Raw genomic sequence first — 22770 nt, forward strand, 5'->3', positions numbered from 1 at the left:
ATTCATCCAGTGCCTACCTCACGCTTATCTTACCTCTTCTTGCACTCACCTTGACGTCTACAATTCTAACCTTGTCGGATCAACGTTTCCTGGTCGCTCACCGGACCAGATACCCTGAACGCATCGAGCTGTGCACTTCTCAGTGGCATCCCTTGTAGTCGCGTCGAGTTGCGCCAAACTCTCCGGAAGCGCTAAACAGTTATTGTCAAAGCCGAGAACATAGCATTGACCACGATCTGCTGGTCGCATGCTTCTACTTTTTGACGCGCCATGTGTCTGCTGCTGCTTTTGATAAACAATATCTCTATCAACTGCTCTTCCAACTAGATCTCGAGAACGTAGTGAATCGCAGTTCTCATGGGATTGTTGGAGCAGTGTCAACTACAAGGTACAATAATAATAATAATGATGATAATATATTACACAAAACAATGCCTATACAAAAAACAAGAACGTTCACATAATACAATGCCGACAGCAGATGCTTGAGACAGGCCGACAGAAGGACAGACACACAGACAGAAAAAACAGATAAACGAGTGAGCGCGCAGGAAACTAAAAGGATCAGACGAGTCGGCAAGAGCTAGAGATGACACTCGTTGCGATCGTCCATGTGATGTTATCCTCCAAAACCATCCCCGTGATCACTACTTGAAACTTCCGCAGAATCGAATTAACTAAAGGGACAGCGTCTGTGGTCTCCTTCGCTACCAGCCAAGCATCGTCGTCGTTTCACTGGGCGCAGGTCTGCATCTGCATCCGTGTCGGCGACGCGCTTGGCTGGATTAACCTGACTGCTCACAGACAAAGGAGATCCGACAGCGCCTAATTGTTCGTTATTCTCAACTGGGGTCTGTTGATGTTCCGGGTCATAAGACGGAGGCGCGTGCTCTGGATGCACAATGTAGAAAACGGCCCTCATCTCATCGTGCAGCATCTGGAACATCTCGCGCTGACTTGGCGTTAGCATTTTGAACCAGATTATCTCTCTGCACACCTGGTACACATTTTTGTGATCGTTGGGGGATACGGAGAGCTTTAGTGCATCTGAAAACACAGTGAAGCCGCCGTGGGGATGGGTTCTTCGGTATCCTTGTTCCGGAACGCTCTCAGCATATTCAGGGCAGACGAGCTCATCTTCAAAGTATGACTTGTTCAATGAAGCGGTGACGAGAGCACGAAACCTGTAGCCGTAGCCGACTTGATCGACTCTAGCAAGCCTGCCCAAGAAACGCTCGCAATCTTCGCGCATGAGCGTGTTTCCAAGCAGAGATAACCTATGCTGTAGGAGAACGGCGTCGACCCACTCCTGTCTGATCTGTCTGTGGTCGGGGTCAATTGTGAGATAGATGGAGTAGCAGCGACTGAGATGATTGATACGCTCGTAGTCGCGCATCAAGGTCGTCAAAGCAGAGTCCAATTGGCGAAGGCTGAGTCGACCATCTGCCACTGCCTTGAAAGGGATGAATTCAAACGAAGGGCAATGAACGTCGATATTTGTTAACAGAGACGAGAAGGTGACCGTGGACATGTTTTCATGAGTTAAGCGCCAGCCCTCTTTACTCAAAAGTCGTTCGGGATAGGGTGTGTTGACCATGCGTTCAAAGCCCTCTCGCGTAAGAGATCTTTGACGGTTCAGAAAATCGTTCAAGACCTGCGGGAGGTGGAGTTCAAAAGACTCCAACGTGCTGTGTGAGCCGGGAGTGTGTGGAATCCGCCGAACGAGCGAACGGATCAAGGGGTTCGAGTGGTCTATGACTTCGCGTCCTTGAACAGGTTCGTACGCGGGTGGACTTTCCGTGGGCGGCACAGGATCGAGAAAAGTGGAAGAGAAAAGAAGATCGAGGACAGCTTGATCACTATAAAGATCAAAAGAAGCCATGGTCATTGGGAGAGCCGAAGGTTGGGAACGAGGTGCTGATCGAAAGGAAAGGTATGAGGGGAGAGAAGAAGAAAGGAAAGAAGGGCGTGGGACGTACATTTTATAACCAGGCATAGCAAGCAAACAAGGCAGGAGGCCGCACATGGTAGCTAAAAATGAAGGGCAAAGGGTGGCTTCGTCAGGTACGGAAAGAAGGCCGTGATTGCTGTGCAAGTCGAAGCCTTGTTGACCGGAAAACTAGCAAGATAGTCATTCTCCTTGCCGCCGGCCTCTCCTTTCCTGTCTCTGGTATTCGTAAAACCGGTAACAATATATCCATACAGGCCAGACTCGTTGTTTGAATCAAATCATCATGCACGATATATTATTGATGCGACGGTACCTCGCGCTGTTCGAGCTGTTTTTGAACAAGAGAGAGTTGCTGGGAGGTGAGAACATGGTCTCAGATAATTAGGGTTTGCCTTGTAGCAATCCCAGTCCCACAATCAGTGCTTCAGCTTTTGGCGGCTTTGGTCATTTCTTTGGTCACTTTCTTCTGGATATTAAATAATAATACAATTTAGACCGGTACTTATAATAATAAATCTTAACTCTTAAATAATAATAATAATAATAAATCCCGACATTAGAGATCATTCGTTACGCCGATGTCAACTTGCTGATGTCGCATTTTGAGCTGAGAACTGCTGAGGACACCACTTCTGTGAATCATAATAAATCAACATTTTACGGCGATCCAGAGCAGCAAGCTACACAAGGATGCACCAACAGACTGGTGATGTGTAGCTCTTCACTAAATTTAATGTGATTGCATATTTATGGACTTTTATAGGAGCGAGGGGTGATGTATATTAAATGCTGCAGTATTATACAGCGATCTACAAACACGGCTACAGAATAAATAAGGTGAAGGGAGCCACCAGCAATCAAAATGATCTACAATGACCCCGAATATATTTTAAATGCAAAGACAAAGACAAAACCAAAAACAGAACCAGTAATAGGAAACTGAAAGGAGTGTTAAATTGAAATAACACGAGCTATTGCACACGCGAGAATCAAGCGACAGAGTCCGGAAATAATGATCCGCCCCCAGTCTTGCGCAATTCGATAATTTTCGGCGGGATTAAAGATAACACTGTCTCACAGAAGGATATGGAGGGTATTCCGAGCGTACTTTCCAAAGGCCAATGATTTGACATTCAGTGACGACCGTACAGCAGGGAAGGGGTGCAGACAGACAGTAGCGTTACTTCTTTAAACAGAAACCAGCATGTAGTCCGATGAGATGACGTTAGCGAGGGTATCTTGTACAATGGCATATGTCAGATACACAGTAGAGGTGGATCACTTCTCTCTTGAGTGTTGGCGTATCTTCCTGAGCAGTAGTCGACGTATAGGACTCTTCTGGTTCGTTCCAGGATGTAATATGCTGCGGGGGGACAGCTAGATGAACAAGGGGAAGTCAGTAAAGCTTGAGAGACTTGAGAGAAGGAAAGGGGGATCATAGGACCGTTATACATATGCTGGCTACTATACAGCGAAGCCTTGATAACCAGCGATCGAAGATCTTTTCGAGCGAGCACGACCATAGGCAGTTAATAACAGAAACCCGGACTAGATCCTGCGGTTCTGCCTAGCTGGTCCTTGATGTTGCTTTTGCCAGCACGAGAGGCGGCATTATCGTGCGCGGCATTTTAGCTCATTGTTTATGAGCGTCTGGGAGGGGAGCGGTTAAGAAGGAGCACCCTGTTGATATGAAATTCGTTGATGCGCTCTTTCCATTGTGATTCGAAGACGTAGTTTTCGTCGCGTTGCGGAGCAAGTGACACCCGGTGCCTCTCTCAGTCATCGAGTTGCTTTGCAACAAGAGAAGCGGGTGCCTATGAGTCGGAATCGGTCGTCTATTGTGCTTGGGGCACACAGCAGCATGTTGCGATGCACGAGAAGAACGTGTTTTCTTCTTATCGACAGCCATTGTTGGGAATAGGGACGCGCGGAAGGTGGTTGCTGAGGTAAGAAAGTATTGAGTTGTGCCGAGAAATGAGGATAGATGGAGTCAGCGAGGCCTTTTGTGTTGACCATTTGTGCCTTGTTCGAACAAGGGCGGCCTTGTATCTGAACCCTGCTGAGCTAGAGGAGTTTGTGTAGGGTCTGAGCTATGTAGAACGGTTGGAAACATTTTAGAAGAAGGAGATATCTACACAAAACCCTGAAATAATGCAAGCGAGCTATCGTTGACCATCTCTGCTTTCCAGTTGCGGCTCCAAACGTTTAGGAGAGCTGACACCCAACGAGGGAGAACAAATTGAGCACAGTACTACCAATAGGCGATAACGCTGTGTGGACCATAGCAATAGACAGTCACGTGACTGTATTGCAACAAGTGACAAAAGCCTTGTTGACTACCTTCAGAACGCGTCTTTACGAGCAACAAGGCCGCCCGCCTTTGTTTGAACAAGGATGGAAAATTATATATATAGTCCACTCTCCTGCCGCTCTCTCTTTTCTTCTCTTCTTCCTCACCTCTCACTACTTTCAGAACTTCAGCAACACCCACCCTTCCCGTGCTTTTCCAACAATGGTTTTCGGCACTGGAGGGGAACACGCCCCTCCAGTGCATCGCATACTGCTGCTGCGTTCTACATGCACCGTCGCTGCCGACATCTCCCTACATACGCGCAACCGCGGCTCGAATCTGCTTTTGCGGGCTATCCGACGACCGAGAGAGGCTACGGACGCCTTCAGCCCAGCACTTGCTTCGCCGCCCACGACGACGACGACTTGATCCCCGAAGAGAGACAATCCCCGGTCTTTAACGTGGTTCTCTCTCGCATCCGCCTCAACGACGCCCTGATATTTCACGGGCTCGACTTTGTCTACGACAACTTCGCCTCTCGCATCGACAAAAGGCAACATAAGGACCAGCTAGGCACCGGATCATCCTACGGATTTCTGTTTTTAACTGCCTGTGATCGTGCTTTGTTTATAAAGATTTTCAATCGCTGGTGAAGGCTTCGCTATAATAGCGGCCGACGTATGTATATGCCCTTGTTAGCTTTGCTCTGCAACTCTCCGACTGACCCTTGTTGCCCTTTCTAGTCCACCCTTTCTGCAGCATATCTATTCACCCTGGAACGAACCAGAAGAGTCCTATACTTCGACTACTGTTCAGGCTAATACCCCAACATCCGATGTGAGAAGTGGTCTACCCCTCCCCGTTTCTGTCTTATACCCATTGTACAGAATACCCTTGCTGAAGTCATCTCATCGCACCACATGTTGGTATATGCCTCAAGAAGTAACCCACCTGTCTGTCTGCACCACCACCTTCCCTGCTGTACGGTCGCCTATGGACGTTAAAACCAATGGCCTCTGCAATGTACTGGCTCGGAATACCCTCTCTTTTTTTTCTGTGAAATAGGGTTATCTTTAATCCCGCCAAATACCAAAAAAAAGAAACAATCACCTAATCGCGCAGAGCTGGAGGCGAATCACTCACTGGGCTCTGTCGCTTGATTCTCCCGCGCGTATATCACGCTTTTCAAGTCCTCGTCGGACCCTTTTCCAAGTCTTTTCAGTTTCGTTTTTGCTTTTCATCAATATTATCTACAACGGGTTGTCACTAGGGATCATCTCTGAACCGCATTTGATTGCTAGTGTCTACCTTTTTTTTTTTTCAAATCGCTCCTCTCCTGTAGATAACACCTCGTAGATCCCATGACGCACTAGCAATTCCTCAGTACTTCTCTATCATCTATTCAGTATCATTCCCACTCATTCGACATTCAGCCCAAGCGCGCCCACTCTTCTCTCAAACCCAAGAGGAGTATCTCATACTCGCCAAACGTGTAGAACTGCACGCTCTTCAATCAATTGAACCGCTTCAATACCTAACTGCGCCGCTTTTTTTTTCTTTGTACTATGTTTCTGTACCCTTGGTCTTCTTCGGCTCTGGCTTGATATGCGTCGCTCTTTTGGTTCCGTATTATTTCTCTACCTCGACGCTGACACTGACGCTGCCCACCTGCACCACCCACCCAAACCTCGCGTCCGCTCGCTTCAAGACCTTACTGCGCTTACTATAGTACTATATGCGGGACTCGAGCCACGGAACCCGAGGAAGAGGGCGTGTCCAGTCTCGACAAGAGAATCTCCTACAGCTGGCGCTGCATCTGCTGAATCTGCTCGATGAAGCGGATCGTCATATTCATAGTAGGGGACCCGTCATTAGAAAACTCGGAGAGGACCAGTGCGGCAGGGATCGCACCCAAAGCGGTTTCGGGACCAAGCTGGTCGGTAATGCGATGGGGGTGGTCTCCGGGGCGGTGAGTTTGGCCGTGGATACGGGAGGAGCCATTTCGAGTGAATTCTTCTCGATCAAACGGATAGAAGGATTTTAATTGCGACTTCACGACTTCACTACGTCTACAAAGCTTCTGTCGTATTGATATATTAATACTACGAATGATAATAATAATAATAATAATAATACTTGATATTTGATAGGAGTAATAAACTAGAAAAAGGGCAGTAACAGTCATAACAGTAGGCAGTTACAGTTATGACCAAGAAGAAAAAGGATGAAGAAAAATGATGATGATCAGCAGAGAAGAAATACCGAACTAGAGCAGTAGTTCGGTTTCAGCAGAGTATTCGTGATTGATTTCCCACAAGCAGAGCAGTGCTTTGGGAAATCAGCACGTAAAGCAGTAGCAGAAGCGAGGCACCATGACAGATGGTGAAAATCAGACCGACGGCAGACAGACAGTAGAAAGAGACTCGATATCGGGTATGTGTTCTCGATCTTCTCCTTGTTCCTCAGATTCCTGGTCGTGTGGGGTGTTGCGTAGATTGGTATTTCTATCATCCTCCACTAGTGTAGCGTTGCACATAGTGTTTCAGGTAGCATGATATGCAGTGCTGTATGCAAGTATAGCCAAACATGTATGCGATGCTGTATGCGATGATGTGTCCAAAGTGATATGCGATGATGTGTCCAAAGGTGTATGCGAATGCGGTGTTTTATGCGAATGCGATGTCGTATGCAATGGGGTATGAAATGGGGTATGCGATGTGTCCAAAGTTGTATGCAAATATGATGTTTTGTATGCGATGTGGTATCCAAAGTGATATGCGATGTGGTATGTGATGTGGTTGTGTCCAAAGTGGTATGCGATGTTGTGTCCAAAGTTGTATGCGAATGCAATGTTGTGTCCAGAGTTGTATGCGAGTGCGGTGTTGTATGCAATGTCGTATGCAATGTTGTGTCCAAGTGATATGCAGTGTTATATGCGATGTTGTAGCCAAAGTGTATGCGATGTTGTATGCGGTGATGTGTCCAAAGTTGATGTTGTATGCGATGCTGTATGCGATGTTGTATGCAAATGCAGTGGTATATGCAATGTTGTATGCGAATGCGAAGGTCCAAAAGCGGATGCTTCTGAAATGAAATGTGCGTGGAATTAGTAGTAATACCCTCATCCCACCACTGAAGCCGCTTTACCACGGAATGGTAGACTCGTCAACCAAAAAGATAGACAAGCACGGCTCCATGTCAGAAATCTGATAGTGCGAACCATCGGCTCCGTCAAGGACTTGCTCGTAATCGGAAAAGTACCAGTCGGAGGGACAGTTCGTATGAATCGAGCTATCGCCCTCCCCCCTATATTCGATCTCATCGGGGATCGCAGGGGAGTAGTCCATCTCATAATCCACTTCATCGTCGTGGGACACAACCTCCTCCGTGCCGTATTGAGAGAAGGGCTCGGGCTTCTCCAGGACTGTGTCAGGCGAAGGCACCGAAGAGGCTGGCGATGAGGCTGGGAGAGACGGGCTAGAGAAGGGCGATAGCTCCAAAGAAGAAAACTCAGTAGCCGGGCTACTGTCCTTCATACTCGACTATCACAGATATCAGTATCATTCAACGGAAAACAGCAGCAGGGGTTTATTCTCACGATAGCAAGCTCTGTAGTCAGCGTAAGTGAAGGTCGCGCATCGATATGGCTCGCACCACCGGTCGTGGGTGCGGCCGCGGCGATAGACTTCTCTTGCTCTAGCTCTCTGTCGTGCGTTTCAAACTAATGTCATCTTGTCAGCTGAGATTCGTTTTCGAAAAGTAGGCTGGAGGACTTACCGTCTCGTCTGAAAAAATACCCTGCACGGTCTGCAGACTCTGCTCTCTCTGCTGAGAATCATCATAAAAATAGGGAATAGAAGAAAAAAGGAAAAAAGAAACCATAATAACAAAAAACTGCCCAAACACACGCCAATTAGCCTGCAAAAGCACCAAAAGTTCAGAGAGCTGCCTATCTCCCATGTTGAACCGGTACTTTACAGTCAAATTATAAACCAACCAAATAAACCGCCAAAGAGAATAAATAGAAGACCCGTTAGTGGTGACGAAGGTGCGTACCGCGGTAGTCGAAACGCGGACAAGCTGGAAGGATCTCTGGAGACCGCGGGCGAGTCCTGCCAGCAGAATAATTATCACCACAAGAACAGCTTTGAAGCTGAGATCCACAAAACCGGAAAGACTGGAAACCATGGAAATAGCGACGGCTTTGGAAACTCTTCCTCCACGTACACAAAGACTGCCCAGCGCAGTAACATACGGGATAACGATAGAGGAAAAGGAAGCGGGGGGAGGCCGGTAGATCACAAGGGATCTACAGTCAAGCGCAGCCTGTTTTTTCTGCTTTCTCAACTGAAGTTGATAGCGAAACTCTCCTCGGAATGAGATGAATATAGCGAGAATAATCCCCCAAGCAAATGAGACCGTCTGACCCGTATATCGTAGAACGGTGGGCGCCAAGTGCGTTAAAAAAGCCAGGGCGGCAACGGAGTAAACAAATCCGAAAGCGATGATCTCGCAGCACGCATATCGCGCGTGCATAATAAGAGCGGATGCTCTGTTAGCGAACGGGGATCGCAAGGAGAGATGAACTGGTGCGGGCAGGGAGAGCAAGCCTTGCTTCACCGTCAGTGCTCGGTAGAGCACAAAACCGCGGTCTCGGACCGGCTCTGGCGAAGACAGGAGAACGGCTTCGAAGGTGCTCTGTCTGTAGAGCACAAGCTGGCGGTCAGATACCGGTTCGGGTGCCGGAGGAAGCGCGAGCGGAGCCTGTCTGGACGAAGAGCGATAAAGCACGAGGGCAGACAACTCTGGCGGCGCCAGCAGATCTAGAGGACCTCGAACAGATAGGGCAAGCTCGCGGCTGATGGACGGCCTGAACGGAGACTGGAGACCAAGGAGGACCCAATCAGGAAGCACCATTCGACGGCATACAGGCGCAGGGTTGTCCAAGTGGTAGGCTCCATGTCGCAATACCAGCTGCATACCGGTCGAGACCGTTGCAGAGCCAGCAAGGTGATCCTCCTGGATGGCTTCAGATGGTCCATTGACGATTGGTTCCTGTAAAATAATCAGTATCGCTTCTGGCGTGGGAAAAAAGAGAGACCAAAATAAGCTTACCGGCTCATCGGCCTTCTCGGGCACAACAGGCTCGCTAGCCTTTTGAGAAGGGCCGTCCGCCACGTTCTCCCGGATCCCAGACAAAACCGATCTGCTAGAGGCACGAGAACGGTAGAACTTGGAGTGGAGAAATTTAGGATCGGGGACCGTAGCTTGCAGTGCTTCGAACTTCTCGACGAGCAACTGGACGGAATCGATCGGGAGTTGAGAGAGCAAATCTAACTCTGGCTGAGCTGTAGAGTCTTCCTTCGTCGTAGTCGCGACAACGCTGCTCTTGATCTCGCCATAACTCTTCTTCTTGCGCTCAGAAGACTTGAGCTGGTGACGGACTTTGATCTCAGCCGGCTGCGACTCTGCGGCGGCGGCGCGGTGAGTCTGAGCGCTGTGCGGCGCCTTGCACACAAAGTAGTCGAGAGGCTCGGTGCAGTTGCCCGCAAAGCTCGAGAAGCGGTAGAAGCGGCGAATGGGAACGGACGGACGATTAGGAGCACTAAAGGATCTATGTTTCTGGATGAGTATCTCAGAAGATGAATCGTTTTCTTGCGTGGAAGCAGAGGAGCTGCCCGCTGGCTGCTCAGACTCTGTTTTGGTGTCGCGAGCAAAAGACACGATGGCTGGATCCGAGGATACGCTGCTAACACGATTCTTGACGACGTCTAGAGTTCCATGATCGATGCTCGACTTGGGCTTGATCAGGGCGAGGATGAGACGACCGGCTGCTTGTCTTGGGGTGAGTCTGGGGGGCTGAATCAGATCCAGGATACGACGACCGGCCGCTTGCCCAGGACTGAGAGCTTGCGTGCCGCTTCCGAAACACGCGTCGCGAGTCACGGAATGGTGGCCGATCATCGCCAGAATGATCTCGCGAGCAGTAAGAGCACGGCTGCTGGTTTCAGGGGACGGCTGTCTGACGGGAAAATCAGCGGAGGGCGGCGTGGCAGTAGCGAGCGTCGCGGGCTCAAGCTCTGCAGGGTCGTCGTTCTCGTTGGCAGACTGCTCCGACGGGGAGCTGAGATCGTCAGAGCCAGTCGCGCTCTGGGGGTCGGATTCAGCTTGATCAATGGACTGAGCAGAGTCGATCGTCTCAAGATTGTCGGAATGACCGACGTGGGTGCTGCCGTAGCTAGCACGGTATTCGTTGCTGATAGTGGACTCGGACGCGTCAGGCTGGCCGGAGGTTTCCTCGGATATACTATTGTCAGGAAGTACCTCGAAAGATGACGTAGGAAAGTCGTAGTCGGCGTAGGTGGTGTCGTAGTAGTCCGAGTCGACTTCAGCGCTGGGGACTGTAGAGGAGGGGAAGGAGACGTTGCTGTTGTGCATGAACTGAAACTCCATGCGTTGAGGAGTTTGCAGAACGTTGAAATGCACAGAGCCAGCGGCGTCCTGGGGATCGGTAGAGAAGAAAAGGTTGAGGTTGGTGGGGGTAAACTTGAATGTGAATCTCATGGTGGCCAGCTATTCAGAATATACTCGGATTCGGGATCCGCTCTTTCAATAATCTGGATAGGTAAAACGAAGGGGGCAGCGATGAGAGGCAAAGGGAAGCTTGGAAGGTTGTTTTGTAGGTTGGATTGCAGTAGAGCTAGACTTCACGGTTTGAAACAAACGGGGAAGGGGGGACACTGTACGGCGGTGAGGAGAGGAGAGGAAGAGAGGCGATGGGTGGACGAGGGCTTATAATGTGTCTCCCAGGCCGATTCGCTATGAGCGAATGCTGTTATTTAATCCATGATCTCTGAGCCCACACTAACTCTTAGAGCTTCTATTTATGCTTGCTGTGTAGCTCTCCTTTACATCAGTCTTTTGATCTACTTTTATCATCCACAGAAGTCCAGGAAGGTAGAAGAATGCAGTTTTTCTATTTCACCGCCATCTAGCGTCCCCGAGGACTCTCAGAAGCGAGTGTGCGGCTCAGTTGTATGTCGCATGAGCCGTTCTTCGATGATGATGCTGCTGCCGAGAGACAGGATCAGATCACGTGAAGTAGGCTCACCTGCATCTGCAATGGCAGTGAGGGAACCACCTATAGCATGCTACTTCGCCTCCCACGCAATCCATTTCAGCAGTTCAGTAGCCACATCACTTGTCCAAACGCAGGCGCTATATATAATAATAGCAAGATGATCAATCCAAGTCTGATTATATCGAGCGAGATCTTTTGAGCAAATCGAGAGTGAATTGCGTTGGGGAACAGTGCTCGCCAGAACCCGCCCGCGCATCCACCTCACGCTATTAAAGTAACGTGCACTATCTATAACTACTACAACCTATACAGTCTTCAATATGTCCCTATATTCGAGTATATTTAATCCTAATCATCATCGATAGAGAATCATGTGCTTTACCAGACTATTTCAGAGCAGTCATTGGAAGCTCTACTTGATCGCCAAATTTGCTATTCACCTCTGGAACGTACTAAGTTAGCAATGACTTTAGAAGATAAGGTGAAGATGGCATGCAATTTCCTACCTTCTAGCGTAAGACCCCTAGTCTCAGGAAACGTGAAGACGATCAGAGTTGTGCAGACAAGAGTCATGCAAATGAACACAAGGTAGTATTTCCAGCCGATGGATTCAAACGCCTGCGCCGAGGGACTGTTATAGATAATACCAAACAAGAAGAACGCACCCAACCCGAATGTCACACCTTTGCTTCGTAAGTGAGTCGGCCAGATTTCTGCGTTGTAAACATAAACAACGCAGTCAGCAGTAAAAGAATAACATGCCATGAAAATGAAGAAAAAGGCAACGGCAGCGTTCATTCCTGGTTTACTGTCAGAATTGAGATAGAACCTCTGAAGTGTTGCTTCGATTGACATTGCTATAGCCATAAGATATCCGCATATTCCTAGCAGTTTGACTCGATTAACCCTGTCCACAATCAATGCGTTGGTTGTACTTCCGAGTCCTGCTACAGCGACCCAGGCAACGGAAAGCCCAAGCTGCAATACATTGTTAAAGCCAAGTCCTGCAAAAAGAATTGGCATGAGGTTAAATATAACCAGCTGGCCACTGGACTGCACCATTGCAAATAGCAAAACTGAGCAATAGGCACGCTTCCGCAGATGCGGATTAGACAGAATATACCAATAGCTGTGAGGTAGGTCTCTCTCTGCATTAACCTGGGCCACAATCTGCGCAAATTCCGCACGCGCCATACGAGCGGTCGGATCATCTTTGGTGCGATGTAGCCTTTCCATAATGGCGGTCGCTTCCTCCAAACGTCCCTGCTCGACATACCATCTTGGCGACTCCGGTATGAACATGACAGAAACGGCACAGACGACAGCAAAGAAGGTGAGCATGATGAATTGCAACCGCCACTGGATTGGCTTGGTAATAAAATTGAATCCAAGCGCAGCAAGTCCGCAGACAATGTATCCGAGAATTAGATAGGTCGCATGCATTCCCACTAGTAACCCACGTGCGTGGGCGGGGGCAATTTCACTCATGTAAACCGGCATGTTTGTCATAATCATTCCTCCAGATATCCCACAGATACCTCGTGAAACAATGAACATTGCTGGGTTTACGCTTGCTGCACCAAGAACACCAGAGAGTACCATAAATAGTGCTGCCATCTCCGCGCAGAAGCGTCGTCCGAATTTATCGGAGACGTAGCCTTGGATGAAGGTGCCGATAAATCCGCCAGCAAAAAATCTGCGAAGATATTAGCAAAAAGGTACAGCATCTGGATAGGGACTTGATTTGCTCACACAGCGGACATTCCGTCAATCAGAGCGCTGGCATTAGGGCCGCTCAGAAACTTTTCAATAAAAGACTCCTGAGCGAGACTTCCGGCAACTGCATTGTTTCCGTATCCGAAAAGAAAACTAGAAGTCGCTGCCACAAGAATAATCTACTATGATTATTAGAATATGAAGAATATGATAATTTACTATGCTGGAAACTGATATACTCTGAGAGACTCACCAAAAAATTGAGTAGACTGGGAAACCGGGAATGCGATACCGGTACGCCATCAGCATCGTCTTCGAGATAGATTTCCGGCACTGTTTCCAGTTCATCCACAGCGGTCTTGGCCTCGTCCTCGGCTTGATGCATTTGATTTAAAAAAATCGAGAAGCAGGTAACAATTGGCAATGAGCACAGAGCAGTTCTTGTCAAGCTATCAAGTCGTCAGCGGGGCTATGTGCAGATGTATGTCATATTTGTAGATTGCACCACTTGTCGCCTTCGCTAGCTAAATCAGTTAGGCGTCCTTGATATTGCTGTGACGATAGGCCTAACTAACAGAATCAGAAAATCGGACACCGTAAAGATTTCTTCTGGTGACATAGAAGTGCTGGCGCGGGCTAAATCCGGGTTGTTCTCGATACAGCAATACCCCGCATACCCCGCGTACCCCTCATTTGCATTTGATATCTCCGGAGCACTCAAGGGCAATCCTCATATACAGAACCCTACTCTACTCTCATATTTAACACCGAAAGCCATCATGGATCCGAAATTGGACCGTTGGTTCATCCGATTCTTAACGACAGCAAGATTTGACCCCGCTGTTTAATGCGCAGCTAGTCAGCGACAGCCGGGGGAAGTATATAACGACAGATCCCTTTAGGGATCAGAAAAATGATTGTACATCCTTCTGTACACTAGTATCGACTCTTAACATTTTACTCTTTATTCAATTCTTCATCATGTCTGGCACAAAGTTCTTTGTTGTTGCCCGTGTTACCGGTAGAGATAACGCACTTCCTTTGGTATGCATGTGATATGGTTGAAACATATTGATCTTTTTGGTAGAGCGACCTTACTAACCTTTAGTACATGATAGTGGAAAGAAAGAATTGTCAGCCTATGCGCTGTGTCCGCCACCGAGAAGCTTGGTGACACTTACTATTGGGGTTCGTCACTGGAAGGCGACCCAGACACTATTTGCGGGTTGGAAGGATATACGCACGCGGTGGGGTTCTTTATTGGTCACTTCGAGACCGATACCTTCAAGGAGCAAGGCGCTTTGATTGATTCGGACGAGCTTCTCAAACACGAGCAAGGACTAGACAGTCGCGACTATGATTTACATCATTATGATCTTGTTGGTGGCTTTCTTAAGCGCGACAACGACCCTGATAGGGATGCCAAAGACAGCATTATCGCAGTCTACCATTTTTGGTCTACTACGGAAGAGACTCGCCCTGAGATTTTGGACAAACTGTTGAGCTTCGTCAACAGCTACAGATCTGGTGAGCTTGATGCAGCCGTCCAGAGTGCCATCGTTTTGAAAGAAATCAGATTCCCAACTATGGCAACCTTGTGGGTGAGGTATGTATATCACAACAGTATCTATAGCGTTAAGTTTTGATTTTTCTCACATAGCTAACCTATTTCAATTAAACCAGAGTACGAACGCTTGATACTCACGCAGCTTTCGAGAAGTCCGAGGCTTTTGCTAAACTTATCGATGAAGTGAAACCTCTTGTATCCAAAACCGACAAGTATAAAGCGGGAGCTTTCAATGGGCATCTGGATTTGAAATATCCTACCGCATAGGAGCAAAGCCCTTTGTATTTACGAGGTCTTTCTCAAAGAGTGTCAGCCAACTCTTTGCTAGTCTATGTGTTTGCATTGACCTTACTACTGAAGTATTCAAATGTGCTATCAGTTCGAAATACATTTTCCTTATTCAATATTGTTTATAAGTCGTAGACGAAGATTCGGTATGTAGTGCCTTATGTGTACACTGGTCAATAGCAGAAACGGAAGGATCGTGGTCTGCCGAAGTACTCTAAGGCATGTCTACATTCTCAAGACTACAATTGGTAGTCTTCGGTAGAAGTGACTTCAGTGTCCAATAATATTATTATCAATCCATAGTTTGCCTTCACTGAAATCCGCAGACGATTTACTGAATATATGGAAGTAAATATAGGTTATACAATATCACATTGAACTAAACGTAAAATCGATTACTGGGTCAAATACTAAGGCACTTCACTGCATAACGGTTTAGCAAATGGCTTCCAGCTATTCCCATTTCTTCAAGATCTCTTGCGCTTCGGACCATTCGCGACGCATAGTAGCAACATGTTCAGGGCTGCGAGGTGTGAAAACAACCTTATAAGGTAGCGGCGACTGAGCAAGACCGGCCTTGTACGCGTTGACATCAATCGGGATTTCCTTGCCGGTAATAGGATCCCTGGGGAGCGAGATTTTGAAACCCCAAAGGATCTTAGCAATGTTGCGCCATTGGTTGCGTTCAGCGAGATGTATTCCCGGACATATACGTCTACCAGCGCCGTAAGTATAGTGATCTGCAAAGATTGTAGGTGTCAGTAAGAATATGGCCGTTGTAATATTACGAGCTGCTGGATCACTCACCTCTTCCTTCATAGTTGCCACTTCCCGAATAACTATCTGCCAATTTGTTGAACCCTTCATATCTTTCGGGCCAATATTCCGACTCGTTCTCGAAATGGGAAGGATCATGATTAAGCGCCCTAGTCATCTTAGCATCTCTGTAAAATCGGTGACCCTCTCAGAAGAGAAGCACAACATACCAAACACCAACAAATACGGTAGAATCCTTAGGGATGAGCATATCTCTGTAAGTATCGTCTGTTTTGAAAAGTTAACATCTGCTCCCTTACAAAAATATACTGACTGCTTACCTTCGCGAACTCTATGAGCAAATCCCACGCTGGTAACAGGTCTCCAACGGAGGCCTTCCTTCACAATAGCATTAATGTACGGCAGTTCGTTGAAATCCGTCCATTGTGGAGATCTTCCAGATCCGATTTTCTCATCAATGAGGGCCTGAGCCTTCTCCTGTACCCGCGGATAGGTAGCCATTGCCAAGACAAATGTCAAGAGCTGCGCAGTCGTAGTATCTGCACCGCCTTCAACAGTCTCGCCCAGCAGATTCTGGATCGCATGCTCACCCAAAACATAATTGGGAGTTTTTTCAGCTTCCTCCAAAACTGAATCGGCCATACAGTCTCTCTTGTCACCTCTTGCCCGACGTTCACGAACTGCTTTCAAGGTTCGGCTCCAGATCACATCCATCTTGTTGTTAACGCGATAGGCTCTCTGTTTCCACGAGGAAAAACGTGTCGGGATAAGCTTGAAGATCGGGTAGACGTCAACTGGAGGGTTTGCACCAGGTCCCATGGCTTCTGTCCATTCCTGCATAATATCAAAAACCTGTGTCGCGTACGGATGGTCGATCGTCGGAGCCCTCTGACCGTACGTAATGATGCTCGCAACAGAGGCAGTCGTCCTTTTGATGTGCTCAGCGAAATGTTCCGGGTCTTCCAAAAGTCCGACTAAAAAGCATCTGATCTCTGCTTCTTGCATGGGAGCATGCTTCTCGTCGATCACTCTGGGCGATATCCATCGAGCCATCTGCTTGCGCTTCTCGCGCCACACCGCGTTGTAATCATCCAGAAGCGTGTGATCACCCCCGGTGAGCAATCCTCCAACGTAATCTGGAGGCCTGTCCGAGTAAATGGTGGACTTTGCGTCAATCAAGTCGCGCACGGCTTGTCTGTCGCACAAAACAACAATCTTTGTGGGACCAACCGTAAGCGAGAATATACGCCCATAAATATCAGCCCAATCTCTCATTCTGAGCAATAAGGTCCGTTAGTAAATGTCTTTTGAGTGCATTTCACAACAAAGGATATTGGCAACACACTTCTTATAGAATCCGTCCGCAGGAATCTGGTGAGCGTTCCCGAGAAAAGGAACAGTTGGCGGGCCGGGGGGCATCTTGGGCAGTCGCTTCCCAATCTGGCTCAGTTTGAAAACAACTAAAGCTATCAGACCCAGGGATACTGCGATTGCGGGATTGATAGAAACCGCCATACTGGTAAACATTTGTAGCGAGAAATGACCAAGGGAAATAATAATAGTCCACAGGTTTGCGAGTGTGATACGTTGATGATATAGTGGATAGGTGAAGCGGCGAAGAGGAGTCAACAACAGTATAAATAATATCTCAGAGAATGGGTCTCGGATCAGGTAAAAGCTTATCCATCGGAGTAATTATCACCTTTAGCCATACACCGGGCGGACCCCGGCTGTATCAGCCAATGGTCTATCTTCGAAATACGATATTGAGGTGGGAAACAGGTGACCACTAGCTAGGTACTATGCGGAGTTGTGTTAACTCCGTTGAAATTTTGACAAAAACCCTATTTTCAACTGCACTGCATAAATGTCGACACAGCTCGCTAACATAATACACCGCAGGCCTCTCGCCCATATTTTGCGATGTATTGCGCTTCGCCCTCTTTACTTGGCCATCAAATTAATTACTGGCTCACTAGCCTACTCTTCAAAAGAGGAGTCTGTAGTTTTACAGTAAGTATATCATATGCTTGCTTGCTAGCAAAAACAAAGCAGAAGCGTTTGTGATCAGGGGCATCCCCATCAACTCTCACCGAGTCTCGCAATATTGAGCTCACTCCCTCCTTTTCAGGCTCCCCTAAAGATGATTATGTTATAGATATTTTATGTATTTTTAGCCAGACAGCTTTCACTAACGATAAATTTAGTGACTGATCTGGAATTTCGTCTAACGCCGGATCTGGCCGGTACTCTTAGTGAACGATCAACGCAGAATACTCCGAGATCAACGCGAAATTTTTCTCAGGAGTTGGGGAGAATGTGTGTAAGGACCTCCATAATGATAAGCGTCAACACAGAGACCTTGATCTATAAGTATACAGTAGCTTTGCAGTAATCTCAATCCTAATTGTTGATAATTAGGCTACACAAACCCTATCACTTTGTTCTCTATTTATCTACTTTGGAGCCCTTCTTTTGGGACACTTCGCAATATAGGCTGGCTGTCACAGTAGAAGGCAACTGTCATAGTTCGAGTGTACAGACATGCCTGCGTTTGAAATAACACACTATGTGGCAATGCTCAGTATCGTTGTTGGAACGTGGCACCTCGTTCAAATCTATGTCAACAAGCGAAAGAAATCCACACCATTGCTCGTAACAGCTTGACCAAATTTCATCATCCCTCTAACAACTTCGAGCTTACTAAACCTGGTCCCTAGAGGAGTTTGAGGGAAGAAAGTAAGTGTTTCTCCTTGATACATATTAGCATCGTCTCCGTAATCTTTTTGGTTCATATTTTGACGATAGATTTGACATCGGTAAGCATTATAGTGTAAGAGATTCAACGCTATCATAGAGCCAAAGCTTGGAAGGCAAATACATACAGTCGTAACCAATTCACATCATATATCAAGTCGCCGTCTTTACCATACTGAATGGGCAGCTAGACTACCGCTACTCCGTAGCTTTTGTAGATTTATAGCCACAGAAGCTCTGGCCATATCCGCAGTTGTGTGCAGTAGGGCCGTCAGATTAGAACAGATGTTGATTTGCCATAGCGTTACAGACCAACTGTTTAACTTACGTTGTCGGAATATAATTCGTAAATTATGTGATCATTTGCTTTCACATTTGTTTCTAATGCTTTCTCTGTTCTCGGTCTAAAGCGTCTCAACTAAAGTCGTGAATGACGTCGACAACGGAACATTTTGAAAGCTGACTCTGGTGTGCGAATTGGCTTACCCCGCCCTTGCTTTAACTTTGGGCAGAGACAAACTAGCTTTCTCGCTATTGCTACGAGCACTTTTCAGTCGACACACTTTAGAGACGACTCGACAACACTGCAAACTCTATTATACAGTGAGCGTATACGGTAATTGATTAATTTTTCACATTTGCACGGTCACGTCCATCGTTCATACGAAAATGTCACCATTTGCTCTTCTTTTCCTCTTCGCGTGAGAAAAAATATGAATTTGTTGCTTTGCTTTGTAAAAAAGGCTGCTCGGGCAGTTTGGGATTCAGATCGACGCTGCATGCATCACTTATATTTGGGTCCAACCGAGATCATTCCATCGGGTTATTGAGCGGAGAGAAGTCTGCCTGTTGCCTCACCACAAAACTCTTGCTGACTTGCAGGTATAAGGCAACAGTCATAGCTGGCTGCTTTTAAATCCGGAAAACTTGGAATCAGAAAGCTTTGTCCTATCGAATATCTACTCACCTGTCCAAACAACTGCCATCAAGACTATCACTATTCTATCATGCGCCGTCCAGATTCGCTCACCAGATATTGGGCTAATGTAGCCCAATCCCGCTGGATGTCTCCCCATGCTTTTCAGTATTACTGTGCTCTTAGCGGAATTCTCTCTTCTGCGCTATTTCTCTTTGGTTTTGTTGCCGCGGATTTTGTTTCCCCGATCAAGCCTTACTGGTCTGCTGAGGAGGTAGCTCATCACTATCGAGCTCACACCAATCGGATTCGCATTGGAGCATCACTGATTACTCTTTCCGGACTGTTCTACATGCCTTTCTGCGCGGCGGTTTCCAGTCAGATGCGCCGTGTGCCGAACCTCCACTATGTCGTTCAGCAACTCCAGCTGAGTGCAGCTGCCGCTGGTCTCTGGACGTTTATTCTACCCGGAATTATCTTGGCCACGACATCCTACCGTCCTGAGCGCAATCCTGACATTACCTTGGCTCTGAATGACTTCTTCTGGATCTGCACTCTAATGCCGTGGGAAACGTTCATGGTGCAGAATTTCTGCTTCTCGTATGCAATCATCATTGATCAGCGCGAGAAGCCTTTGTTTCCCAAGGAGCTTGCTGTCTACAATCTTATTGTCCCCTTCTTCTGGTCGGGCTCAACTGGCATCCACTTCAGCAAGTACGGCGCCGGCGCATATAACGGTGCCATTGCCTTTTGGGTTCTTGGTATCACTTTCTGCTTCCAGCTGGCCATTGACGCAGTGTTCTTGATGCGTGCAATCCACTCTGAGCCGGAAGGAGGTGAGCAGATTGTTGATCTGTTCCCTAACCGAATTCCCGGGGACCCTGAGGCTGCCGCCCGAGGCTCTAGGGCACCAGGCTACCTTGATCAAACTTCGTCCAACGGGGCATCGACGGCTAAAGACGAATAATCACCACTTTGGCACTATCGATTTTACGAGGTGGAGTTACTGCGAGATAATTTGATATGTGACTTGATTTTATTTTTAATCTCGATTCTATGGAAGTGGTTTCCCCTACTTACTTTGGTACTCGGGCTGTTGAGTTTTAACTTGTTGTGATGGTTGTGACGTCTTGCTGAAAATATATCTTGTCCTACTCTTTGTACGCTGTGTAACAATTGATTTGCGGCGAATATGTAGACCTGCTTCCAGGTTTAGGCTAAAGCCCGAGGACCACTTACACCAGTCGATAATAATAATATTGAAAAGGGTGGTCGAGTAAAATCGAGCTGTGCCTTCACTTTCTGATCAGTAGCTTGTCCCCCCGACCATGCCAATTTGCAGTAGATTTCAATTACGACTATCATGTGATCAAATCATCCCCTCGAGGGTCGGGCTGATCTCGGCCAATAGGTTATATATAACCTACTTTTACCCCACACGATGCGGCGTGACTAACTTTGAGCGAAGACATAGTTTAGTAGTTTGCTGTTCCGTTTCGCCCACCAAGATGCCGTGCGCAGCTTGTATGCCCGCCCATTCAATCTTTTTCTCGGACGGTTTATATGAGCAAATAATAATGACGATTGAGGGTTATGCTTGGTCACCCAATTTCGGCCCAATACTTTCGCGATCTTGCAGACTAACTACTTTCTCAGCGACCGACCCTTACTTAAAAAGCTATCTGCGCATCAGTGAGAATTGATCGATCGCCCATGCATAGGTAGTCTAGGCAGCTCTACTACTATTGCTTTCTGCAACTCACAAATCGCACTGCTGCAGTTCTAATTGAACTGAACTATTGATAGAACAATATGGCCGGAATTTCTGGAAGAATCTACAGCGTTTCAGGCGCCGCTTCTGGCATCGGAAGGGCTACTGTGATCAGACTGGCAAGCTTGGGCGCTGGAGGTCTTGCAATCAGTGATGTCAATGAAGCTGGTCTTAACGAGACTATAAAACTGTGTGAGTGACCTCTCCGAAATCAATTGAGATCCATTCTCCGATTTAGTACGACTGACATCCCGGCTGTAGGCGAACGGTATCAGTCAAAGATAACGACTACAGTCCTTGATGTGAGAAAACCGGAAGACGTTGATCAGTGGATTGAGGAGACTGTAAGTCAGTTTGGAAAACTCGATGGTGCGGCAAACGTGGCTGGATTAGCGGGAGGAGATGGCAGTAATGTGGCAAGTCTGGTGAGAGAATATGTTTGAAATGACAGTGATAACACACAATGGCTGATTTATATTATAGAACCACAGTGATTGGGATCGCATGATTGGTGTCAACTTAACAGGAGTTATGAACTGTATGCATGCTCAGCTAAAGTCAATGACACGACCTGGGGGAGCGATAGTCAATGTCGCAAGCACCTCTGGTCTGCGCGGGTTTCCGAATAACTCTGCATATTCGTCCAGCAAGTTTGGGGTCATTGGCTTGACATTGTCTGCAGCTGGTGAGTATGGAACTGAGGGTATTCGAATCAACGCAATCTTACCGTGAGTTATGACTTTGGTTTCTGAGATTGGAAATCTTCCTGCCCGGCTGACTCTGAATAAGAGGACCAATCGATACGCCGATTATTCGAGACGGAGAAAAGAAGGGACTCTTTGACGCAGCTTCCATATACAACAGTACTCTCATGAAGCGCCTTGGTGATGTGGACGAGGTTGCTAAAGTTTTATGCTTCATGTTAAGTGACGATGCATCTTATGTCACCGGAGGTAAGATTCCCGCCCAGTTCCTTGGTAGCAGCCGACGACTAAATCATCATAATATAGCTCAGTGGACTGTAGACGGCGGCTACAGCGCGTGTTAGTGCCATATTGCATCAGCATGAAGACGCGTTTCAATCGCGGTGAAGAATCGTATCTATTATAAAACTGCAATTCAATATCATCAGTTACCACATGAATACAGGCACAGATGGAACGAAGCTTCCTATCAAATGATGAAGCAAATAGTAATATTATATAAATAGTGTTGCTGTAGATGTGGGTCTCGTGGTGCTCTCTGATATGCAGGGCCTCTTATGACCTTGGCGATGGCGAATTTACCTGCAGACCCTTCTTAGGGTAACCGACCGCATGTAAGGGGTTACTTAAACCCCGCAACTTCTTGTATGATGGTTGAACACAAACGGTTTTCCGTAGATCAAAGAGCTGGCTTATCTCAGCGGCGGTGGTCGGCGCGTGGATGCACATCCTGGCAACGGTGAAGGGGATGATTACCCTTGGATACCGCTCTCCCTACAGTCTAAAACGGCATGATCGCGTGGACGCTGACAATCATAGCTTTAATATGTCTACAATGTGGTGGGCGGTATTGTTCTCCCCGTTCTAACAAAGTGCAATTCTGGTGTAATCATGTGAACTGTTTTTATCATTTACGAAAGTCCCCGTTTTTTTTGCGGGCGGCGACGCACTG

At 47.4% G+C, this 22770-nt stretch overlaps 9 protein-coding genes across 9 annotated transcripts; 4 read left to right on the plus strand and 5 right to left on the minus strand.

The window, feature by feature from the left end:
• Positions 1-492: 492 nt before the first annotated feature.
• On the minus strand, positions 493-1867 carry BZA70DRAFT_284715 (uncharacterized protein). Its single transcript, XM_064913627.1, has 2 exons — positions 679-1867; positions 493-657 (listed from the first exon to the last, which is right to left on the minus strand). Exons 1-2 carry the CDS (start codon positions 1595-1597, stop codon positions 620-622), a joined length of 957 nt encoding a protein of 318 aa, XP_064765733.1. The 5' UTR covers positions 1598-1867; the 3' UTR covers positions 493-619.
• Positions 1868-4357: 2490 nt separating this feature from the next.
• BZA70DRAFT_284724 (uncharacterized protein) lies at positions 4358-4670 on the plus strand (the record flags this gene model as incomplete). Its single annotated transcript, XM_064913628.1, has 1 exon — positions 4358-4670. A coding segment is annotated over one exon (313 nt), but the record flags the coding sequence as incomplete, so codon positions are not given.
• Positions 4671-6039: 1369 nt separating this feature from the next.
• On the minus strand, positions 6040-6777 carry BZA70DRAFT_269651 (uncharacterized protein; the record flags this gene model as incomplete). The annotated part of the gene is made up of 3 exons (XM_064911229.1): positions 6040-6321; positions 6378-6401; positions 6652-6777. 3 exons carry the CDS (start codon positions 6775-6777, stop codon positions 6040-6042), a joined length of 432 nt encoding a protein of 143 aa, XP_064765735.1.
• A 792-nt stretch (positions 6778-7569) lies between these two features.
• Positions 7570-10946, minus strand: BZA70DRAFT_90814 (uncharacterized protein). Its single transcript, XM_064915526.1, has 3 exons — positions 9357-10946; positions 8019-9296; positions 7570-7962 (listed from the first exon to the last, which is right to left on the minus strand). The coding sequence occupies exons 1-3, from the start codon at positions 10803-10805 to the stop codon at positions 7774-7776; spliced, it is 2916 nt and encodes a 971-aa protein (XP_064765736.1). The 5' UTR covers positions 10806-10946; the 3' UTR covers positions 7570-7773.
• A 762-nt stretch (positions 10947-11708) lies between these two features.
• Positions 11709-13423, minus strand: BZA70DRAFT_269653 (general substrate transporter; the record flags this gene model as incomplete). The annotated part of the gene is made up of 4 exons (XM_064911230.1): positions 11709-11764; positions 11829-13018; positions 13075-13217; positions 13292-13423. 4 exons carry the CDS (start codon positions 13421-13423, stop codon positions 11709-11711), a joined length of 1521 nt encoding a protein of 506 aa, XP_064765737.1.
• Positions 13424-13721: 298 nt separating this feature from the next.
• On the plus strand, positions 13722-15135 carry BZA70DRAFT_90806 (uncharacterized protein). Its single transcript, XM_064915525.1, has 3 exons — positions 13722-14082; positions 14157-14644; positions 14722-15135. Exons 1-3 carry the CDS (start codon positions 14020-14022, stop codon positions 14870-14872), a joined length of 702 nt encoding a protein of 233 aa, XP_064765738.1. The 5' UTR covers positions 13722-14019; the 3' UTR covers positions 14873-15135.
• Positions 15014-17475, minus strand: BZA70DRAFT_284748 (putative cytochrome P450 oxidoreductase). The gene is made up of 5 exons (XM_064913629.1): positions 17016-17475; positions 15991-16946; positions 15880-15937; positions 15701-15819; positions 15014-15633 (listed from the first exon to the last, which is right to left on the minus strand). The coding sequence occupies exons 1-5, from the start codon at positions 17195-17197 to the stop codon at positions 15347-15349; spliced, it is 1602 nt and encodes a 533-aa protein (XP_064765739.1). The 5' UTR covers positions 17198-17475; the 3' UTR covers positions 15014-15346.
• A 1561-nt stretch (positions 17476-19036) lies between these two features.
• On the plus strand, positions 19037-20638 carry BZA70DRAFT_90854 (uncharacterized protein). Its single transcript, XM_064915527.1, has one exon. The coding sequence runs from the start codon at positions 19435-19437 to the stop codon at positions 20308-20310; it is 876 nt and encodes a 291-aa protein (XP_064765740.1). The 5' UTR covers positions 19037-19434; the 3' UTR covers positions 20311-20638.
• A 517-nt stretch (positions 20639-21155) lies between these two features.
• Positions 21156-22162, plus strand: BZA70DRAFT_300250 (putative short chain dehydrogenase/ reductase; the record flags this gene model as incomplete). The annotated part of the gene is made up of 5 exons (XM_064914695.1): positions 21156-21306; positions 21376-21539; positions 21598-21842; positions 21904-22067; positions 22125-22162. 5 exons carry the CDS (start codon positions 21156-21158, stop codon positions 22160-22162), a joined length of 762 nt encoding a protein of 253 aa, XP_064765741.1.
• Between the last annotated feature and the right edge of the window lie 608 nt (positions 22163-22770).

This window comes from Myxozyma melibiosi (assembly GCF_037950935.1).
Source record: "Myxozyma melibiosi strain Phaff 52-87 chromosome Unknown BZA70scaffold_15, whole genome shotgun sequence".
NCBI lineage: Eukaryota > Fungi > Ascomycota > Lipomycetes > Lipomycetales > Lipomycetaceae > Myxozyma > Myxozyma melibiosi.